Here is a 9,043-nt window from a genome sequence, read left to right as displayed (position 1 = left end):
AAATAAAATAAGACTTTCATATTTCCTAGTCCATTCTAAACAAGGGAATAGGAGCAACTGATGGGGAAAAAAGTAATCCTTAATTGTTTTTACCTTGAAATGCGATAAAGTATCACTAAATTATAGTCCGTCTTTTATTTAATTTTTTTTTTCTCAAAATTTAAAGCAAATGCACACACAACATGACTTTATTATAGCTCAAACTTTTTAGCTCCCTTTGAGAAAGAGCATACCAACCGAGCTAGTGATCCAAAGATTATTGCCACCCATTAAATCCAGCCAATAAAATCTTCTTCGTTTTGATCCAACTACTTGAGAGACTCGTACAAATCCCATTTTGTGATCATTCTAATTTCCCTAAAGCCTTACTTAGCTAAATTTGATCACACTAACATAGCATTTGGTGAAATCATAAAAGTTGGGCTAATAAAAGATGTGAGGGTATAAGAAAAGACAACTTTGTTTCATATACATAATTACATACAATCATATTAAACATATCCTAAATAATGCATTTTTTAAATTTTTATTTGAATCAAATGTAAAATGTCCGTGAAGAATGGGAATTAAAGAAGACATTTCAAAGTTTTGTTTTACAAGGCCATACATTTCAAAGTTCAAATAATCATGTATTAATTTCTTGTATCAAAAGTCAAACCAGTAATAGGCCACCTTTGTCACTATATTATCTCCATATCTGGATCTTCCCACCAAACAGCCCCCCTCACCATCTTGAATTGAGACTTTTGGCCTATTCCATGCTTAGTCAAGTCCATGGCATCAACACATGATCCTCTTATAGGCCCACCAGCCTTCAATCTCGCCGAGATTTGAAACTTCTTCTTCCTCCCATTACATCTTTCTATATCTATATATATTCTATAATCTATATCAGAGAGAGATTTCGTTGTTATAGTTGTTTGCTTAATTGTTTTAGCAAGAATGGCTATTGACGATTCCTTTAAGAAAGAAGGAACTGTACCATTCAAGTGGGAGATCCGACCCGGTGTGCCCAAGATCCAACAACAGCAGGGGCAGCTGAGTAGTCACGACCGCTTGTTTCAACTACAACAACGGCAATCAAGTGATCATAGCCGTTCATTTCCTAGTACACCTCAAAAGCTTAAGCCTCCGCCTTCCGGATTGTACTCCCATGCTCCACCAGAGCGCCATGCCAGGTCCTCCCGCTCAATCCCACGAACCCGGTCTGAGCGCCACCGTTTTGATAGACCCATTCTTGCCCAACCCGAATGTGTTTCGCCCGGGTGTTTCCCGACACCATTGAGAAGGAAAGACGACAACAAGAAGGGAATCTGCAGGCACAAACCCGAGTTTGAGTCTGAGCCCGAGCCCGACTACACTTCGGACCTTGACACCCTATCCTGGTGGTCCGGATCAACTCGGAGGTTCATCTCTCCGTTTCGTGACTCACCGTCTTCGGCCTCATTCTCGTCCTACCAGTCATCGCCACGACCCGTTAGAGATGTTGAATGGGCCGGGTTCGGACTCTTTTAGAAACCAGAGATGTCATTTTTGTTTCTTTATGGGAAAAAATCTTCTGCATACTATGCATGCAGAAGACTCAAAGCAATTACTCGTTTTTACTTTATGAAAAGAAGAAAAAACAATAAGCCAAGGGCTTGATGATATAAAAAAATATATGTATATTATCTTTCAATCAATTTTCTTGTTTTACGGTAACTTGAGAATTCTCTTAGACCACGGTCTTCTAGTAAATGATCACTACTCTATTAGAACACCAATGATTGTAGTTTTAGCTACAAACTCAAAATAATTAAAATTTAAATATGTTGAGTGGAAAAGCTCTGGGGTCTATTAATTAGTGTGAGCAGTAGTTGGTTTAGACTAAGTTATTGTGGCGACATATGTAGGTGGGTGTAATGTGAACGGATATAAATAAGTACTGAATGAATTATCACATTGGATGAGTTATGATTTACATAAAAAATGAAAGGTGAGGTACTTTTATGTACTAGTGATATCTCGAAATAAATGTTATGTTGGGACTCGATTATTACGGTCTCTCTCATATTCCTCTGACTCATTAAAATCATAATTTCTGCAACTCACTAGAATTTTTTTTTTATATATATTTTTTGTGATTTGAATTCGGATGAGCTCAGTTGATGTGAAACTAAGACCAATCTTGGGAGGATATGAATTTCAATATAAGTGTTTGGTTTAACTCAATTTTATGTCCAATTCTCTTTTCCAAAACCTATGCTCCTCGGAAGAAAATGAAAGTAATCGTGTTCGAAGATGAAATCCAGTTGAAAATGATCAATAATTATGAACCTTCATGTCCTAAACTCAACCACAAGTAACACATAAGGATACGTAATGAATCTCCTACACTAAAATATTTTAGGAAACGTATAATTGTTGTCAAAGCCTTTCCTCTACTTATTGAATCTCCTCTACTAAGGCTATGTTTGGCTAGGCTTTTGGGGGCACCAAAACGGGCTTTCATGTTTTAAAAGGCATTTTCAAAAAATTAGTATGTTTAGTGAGTGTTTTGAAACGGGCTTTACCTAAACACCAAAGTCATTCAAAGCCCATTAGGGTGAAGCTGAAAAAAATAAGCTATCAAAAACGCGTTCTCGAGAAGTTGGATGGCACTTTAAGTAATAAATTTTAATTTCCAAAATTATCCTTATATATTATAAGATACTACAATACCATATTAACCTACTGAATTACAATATTTGTTTTCTCTATGCGTTTTTGGGATAGGAAAAACACCGACAGACCATGAAGAAGAAGATTATTGGTTTACGCCGGTGAGCAAAACTTGAAGAAGAAGTTGCTTGAAGCCGATGATTATTGCTTAACTTGATACCCCGAGTATTTTCTGGTTCTAGTGAATTTTTTTTATGATGCCATTAATCTTGAATTTTATTTACATATCACATGCGTGTGTTTGTGTGTGTGTTTATATATACATGGAGAGAAAGATGTATTGGGCAGTTATTGAAAGAACAGTTGATAGGAAACAAACTTGAACGTCATGTTGTCCGAGTAAATCAAGGCCTGTTTAGGGAGCTTCCTTAAGCCTCAAAATAGTCCTTCCAAGTTGAAAAGCCCATTTCAGAGAAGTACGAAAATGTTGCTTTTGAAACTTCTTTTTAAGAAGTCAATTTTTTTTAAGGATAAATTTATTATTTTACTAATTTGCCAATGTACTTTTCATATATTGATAATATTGTCCTAAATTCATTTTTGGTCCTTCGCTCCACCATTGCCACCGCCGCCACTATGACCTTCCACCACCTCCACCATTGCCACCGCCGCCACTATGACCTTCCACCACCTCCACCATTGCTATCGCCACCTTCCACAACCTCCACCTATATCGCCACCATCACAGCCACTATCACTCACCCTCCACCACCACCACTACCTTCCACCATCACCTTCCATTACCTTATTCCGCCACCACTATCTCCATCACCACCGTTTACCACTACCCCCACCACCATTGTAATACTCCTAATTTTTAAAGGATTTATTTGGGATTATTTATGCATTATTTGGATTTAATTATTTCGTTCAATTTTATTTTAATTAATTATATGGCTATGTGATTATGTGTTTATTTGATTTATTTGTTTATGTGAATTATGTGACTTAATGATGTGTATTTAATTAATTGATTATGTGTGTGCTTTTATTTGTAATTATTTGTTAGGTTTAAATATTTTATTTTATTTTATTTTAATTTAAAGGGGATGGATTTGGATAGTAGTAATGAACCAACCAAATGGGTCTCATGGACTACTTGGATAAGAAGCCTAGATGAGTAAGGATTATAACCCATGGGTATGTGTTATATATATATATATATATATATATATATATATATATATATATCACGTGTCAGTATATAATATTATATAATTAATATAGTTATATTATTTTTCCTTTTCTTTTCCTGAAAGCAGAAGAATGAGTTGGGGTAGGATTAGAATTAGGGTATATGTATTATATATATATATATATATATATATATATATAAGTATAGTATGTTAGAGGAGGTTATTACATGAGAAATTAGAGAGTAGACAGAAGGGGAAAACAAGAGAAACCGAGAGAGAGAAAGAGAGGCCGCGTGAGGAAGAAGTAAGGCCGAACCTTAGGAGGAAAGGAATGAGGCTTGTTCGTGGACTCGGACGCAAGCCGAAAAACAGAGAATAGGTCGAAGAAGAAGGAGATAAGGTTTTTAATTTGAAATCCTTAATGCAAGTTCTTTTTCTACTCTTCTCCTTTGGCTTCGTGTTCAATACATGCCTAGGTCAATTCTAGGATAATTAAACGGTAAAAACGACCATGTTTGCATGCTTAAACGTATTAAAATCAGTGTGTATGTTTTTGTTTGATCTTGAATCTTGATGCATGAAAACTTGTTTTAATTCGTTCTAATAATCCATAATAACTTTAATAAATATTTGGGATCGTTTGGGACTTAGTATAGACAATTAGGACCCTTAACGGAGGAGAACGGAGTGAGCAGAGGTCACCGGAGTTGGGGAAGACAACTCACAGTAGGAATGAGTTGACTTAGTTCCAACTAAGTCGACTCAGCTGCTAAAGAAGTTGACTCAGTTGCTGAAAAAGTTGACTCAATTTCTAACTGAGTCTGCTTAATTAGAGAATAAATCGACTTAGTTAGGCTGCGAGTTGGGATTTACGTTTTGGGTTTCTAGAAATTGTTGTAACCTGTTTTTATTAATTTAAATGGGTTATATGGATTAATTTAAATTCTAGAATGCCTCGTATACAATAATATGATAGATTATGTAATAATAAGGGCTTAAATTGACTAATGTAAATTATTAGTTAGTATTCGGAACAAGCCGCTTTTAGTTAAGCATTTTAGTGGTATTTTCTGCCCCTAGGGCACTACCCCATACCCTGCCAGGGGGCGCTTAAGGATCGTCGCATCGCCCCTTTGGACCCCAGGCTTAACTAAATAATTGTTAGCATAGTGGGTTCATAGTTAATGGGAGTTGTATTTATAATTCAAGATATTAATCGGATTATTAATTGAGATGTAAGTTAATTACTTGATTTGTAAGTTAATTACATGCATAGCTATTTATATTGCTATTTATTAATGCAATGGATATTTGTATGATTAGTATCATGTTTATTTTTGAATTATTTGATGTACATATATACTTGCATCATTTATTGGATTTATGCACCATTGTAAAGATATGGGGGCATACTATGGATAGGCTGACTAATAAGTTTTGTCTCATTCTTCGTGTCAGGTTACGGATTCATATGTGGATGACATGCCATTAAAGACTATGGCGGTTAGCTACTTTTATGTTTTGGATAGGAGATGGACTTATATACATGGATATGTGCTACGATAAGAGCTTGAAATCTCAAGATTAGTGATTAAGGGGCATATATTTCCTTAGGGATGCATAGCTAGATATAGTGAATTGTTGTGTGCCTTGGTAGATGGTGGTACTCATGCCCACCTTGTGTGCGATTTACATGTTACCTACTATCTAGTTGAGTCCTCCCTGTAATCCAGTGAGAGTCCTTTAGTGTGTATTTATATATTTATATATATATATATACACACACACAGACAAACAGACTACGTAGTTATTGTATGAGTTGACTAGAATGTATTCGTGTATCGGGTCTCTATTTGGGATGTAGTAGAAATGACTTATTTGTGTGCCTGACCCACTTTTATTTTTCAGCTGTTCGTCAGTATCAGGCGTAAAGATTGTTTGTGTAGAGCAGAGATCAGTCTTCATCACTCTTCCGATTATCTATGTAGAAATCTACTTTATATTTTAGTATTTAGTTTAGATAGTTGTTTTATAATTTACTTTCAGTTTGGGATTTGATTAGGGATCCACATAGTATGGATTCCCAGTTGTATTATTGAGGATTATTGGTATCAAAGATTATTATTTATTGGGATTTTTTTCTTGGAGGATTTAATCAATTATTATGTTAGTTTTCCTTTCAGCTTTATTTATCTTTTGTAATTCGTGTTTGTCTATTATTAATTGTTTAATATCCCTCGGTGTCGTGCGCGGACTTGATTAATCCGTGTTCAGGAATCGAGGGGTGTCACAGCCATCCTCAACCGCAACCTTCCACCATCACGACATCGTCACATTCCACTGCCACCACCCTCAACCGCCACCTTCCACCACCACCACCACCACCAACATTGCCATCGCCTTCCATCACCGCCACCTTCACACTTTTTATTGGAGGCTTGCAATAATTGTTAAGGATAAATGATATTATTGTCAATAAAAAATTAATCTAAAAGTTAAAGTAAATTTAAGAAATATGCTCGCTAAATGTCTTTTTCTTATGAATTTCTTTCAACAAAATTCCTTTCACGAATGCCTTATCAATAAAAGACTTTTAATATGAGAAAGCTCTCCCAAACGGAGCCCAAATCATTCTACAAATACAATAATAGTGCACTCGACAAAATTATAAAGGAAAAATCAAAATTATAAGGGGGTGTGAGTCTGCTCAATACGGTTAGGCCCCACTCCCTTGTGAGATAGCTGACTAATTGATTATTAGGAGTATTCATGTTAGAAATAAAGAGAGAGTATATAACTCTGTATTGTATTGATGTAGTGTAAGATATTAAGATATATAGGGATTTATATAGGTGACGAGATGTGTGGAGAGCAAGAAACCTAAAGCCTATATGGTAAATCTATTCATAGTGAACCTATACATGGTTAGAATATATTCTAAAATATAGTAATAATATATTCTACAATATATTCCCACAGTCTTCCTCAAAATCAAGGTGGATTGAATAAAACCATCTTTAAGTTTGGAAATAATTAAGATCTTGAAAGTGGCATGGCCGAAGTGATTTGGTGAAGATGGGTTTTCACCTATTGCAATACCTCTAATTTTAAAAAGGATAAAATTGGAATTTCAATTATCTTTATTGCATTTTTATGTGACTAGTTGCTTAAATGTTTAATTATTTTATTTGTTTTAAACTGTTAGTCTTGTATTTGAATTGCCTTATTTGGTTAAATATATTTTAATTAAATTAATTGTATTTTTGGTTGCTGTAGTTACTTTAATTGTATTATTAATTATTTTCTTGCATGGACGTAACTGTTTAATTAGATTAAGTGTATGAATTATCTTTTAGGATTTTAGTATTTTTATGGGCTTGCCGACATAATTAATTGGGTTTTAAGTTTAGGGTTTTTATGGACTTTGGAGTTGGAATTAGTTATAAATATATAACTTATACGTCCCTAGGGTTTGATAACCCTATTCACGGCACAGTGAAAATACAGAGAGTTTTGAGAGAACTGAGCAAGAGAAAATAGAACAAAACTTAGGAGGAGAATAGAGAGGGCTAAGGGAGAGTTGTGGTGGCTTAAACCAAAACCATAGGAGGCTTGAAGATGGTCAGTGGTTGCCGGAAATTAAGAAGACGACAACACAGTTTTGAGACCAAAACTACAAGCAAGTTCTTCTCTTTCTCCTTCTCTTTGGCTCGTGTTCTGTGCACCTAGATAATCTTTAGGGTTTAATCAATCAGTAACTGGAATTTGCATGTTTAATATATGTTATATTAATGATCTGGTTATGTTGAAATCAAAATTGTTACAATTTCTACATGTCTCGTTTCAATTTTCAGTTCTTTAAGCATGTTGCTCTGTTGTAACTTTAGACTTTGTAATTTATTTCAACTACTGCAAACGAACCATGGGAATGTCATAGGGATTTATATAAGATCCTTAGGTTCAGTGGTGAAGAGGAACAGAGGGTTTGGAAGAGAACTGAAATTTCTTAAATTAGTTTCAGTGTTGTTCTTCAAACATTTTGGTTTATTGTTTAATCTCTGTAATTGATTTCAAATTGTTGTAAACAAATCATGGGGATAATTCTAGGCTTAAATAAGACTCTTCAATTAGTTTTAAAACCAAACTGAAAGGCAGCAACTGGCCGGAGTTGGAACAGAGGTCAGAACGAAGCTGAAACGGAGAAAACTCACAGGGGGAGAGAGAGAGCCGGCTCTGGAATACCAAGAGCCAGCTCCTACCTGTTTAGAGCCGGCTCCAAGGTGGTTTAGAGCCGGCTCTATGCTGCATTGAGCCTGCTCCATTTTTCTAGAGCAGGCTCTTTCCTCGTTTTGTGCGTATAAGACCTTTTTAGCTACTGTTTTGAGCACTTGGGGTTCCTAAATAGTTTTAAAATTCTAATGGGCTTTTTAATAATTAATTTAACATATAATCAAAGTCTTAGATTGCATAAAATACCCTCTTTGTATTAATGGAATTAACAGTGCGCTAATTAACAACTTGCGCGCGGTTAACTACCGGAAGGAAGTTAAATTGCCTAATTTCAATTTGACAATTTAAGGTGCTACAATATGATTCTAAATTAAAATTTAGATGTATGATGGAGACTTTTAATTAACAAAATTAGACTTGTAGCATATTGTGGCTTTGTGCTAAAAGATTAAACTGTATACTAGTATACAACTTAGCACGTTGTTACCGGATGGAAAGAATTAAATTGCTTGAATTAATTTAGCAATTTTATTGGACTATAATATGATTGAAAAGAACTTATTTTAATGCATGATAGAGTCATTGATACATTAGATGTAATCTACGCATGCTTTGGATGCTAGTTGTTGAGCCTTTAAACCGTTTCCTCCAAATACATGGTTTAACTCTTGGATTTAAATTGCTGAAACTATAAAAAAAAAGTCTTCTGCAATTCTTTGAGATGGTTTTGGATTGTAAATTGCTATACTGTTAGTTATATGTTGTAATTTACATGGTTTGGATGTTAATAGTGGAATCTTATATATTATTCTACAAGAAATTGGATTATGGTTTTGAACTGTAATTGCTGCAGTATTGTATAAACTATTCTGCAATTACCTGGCTTTTGGTTTTGGATATTAATCTGCTATACTGTTATTTATATGTTGTAAATTACATGATTTTGGATTTCAATTGCTGAATAAGTATATTCTGTC

At 34.7% G+C, this 9,043-nt stretch overlaps 1 protein-coding gene across 1 annotated transcript; it reads left to right on the top strand.

Moving 5' to 3' along the window:
• The first annotated feature begins 826 nt into the window (after nucleotides 1–826).
• LOC132273247 (uncharacterized) lies at nucleotides 827–2,111 on the top strand. The gene has a single exon (XM_059774245.1). It carries the CDS (start codon nucleotides 943–945, stop codon nucleotides 1,513–1,515), a length of 573 nt encoding a protein of 190 aa, XP_059630228.1. The 5' UTR covers nucleotides 827–942; the 3' UTR covers nucleotides 1,516–2,111.
• Nucleotides 2,112–9,043: the final 6,932 nt, after the last annotated feature.

This window comes from Cornus florida, unplaced genomic scaffold, assembly GCF_030987335.1.
Source record: "Cornus florida cultivar Cherokee Brave unplaced genomic scaffold, ASM3098733v1 CherokeeBrave_3.0.0_Hap2_Chr09, whole genome shotgun sequence".
Classification (NCBI taxonomy): domain Eukaryota; kingdom Viridiplantae; phylum Streptophyta; class Magnoliopsida; order Cornales; family Cornaceae; genus Cornus; species Cornus florida.
Note: the sequence above shows the minus strand (reverse complement) of the source record. Positions and strands in the feature narration are given on the sequence as shown.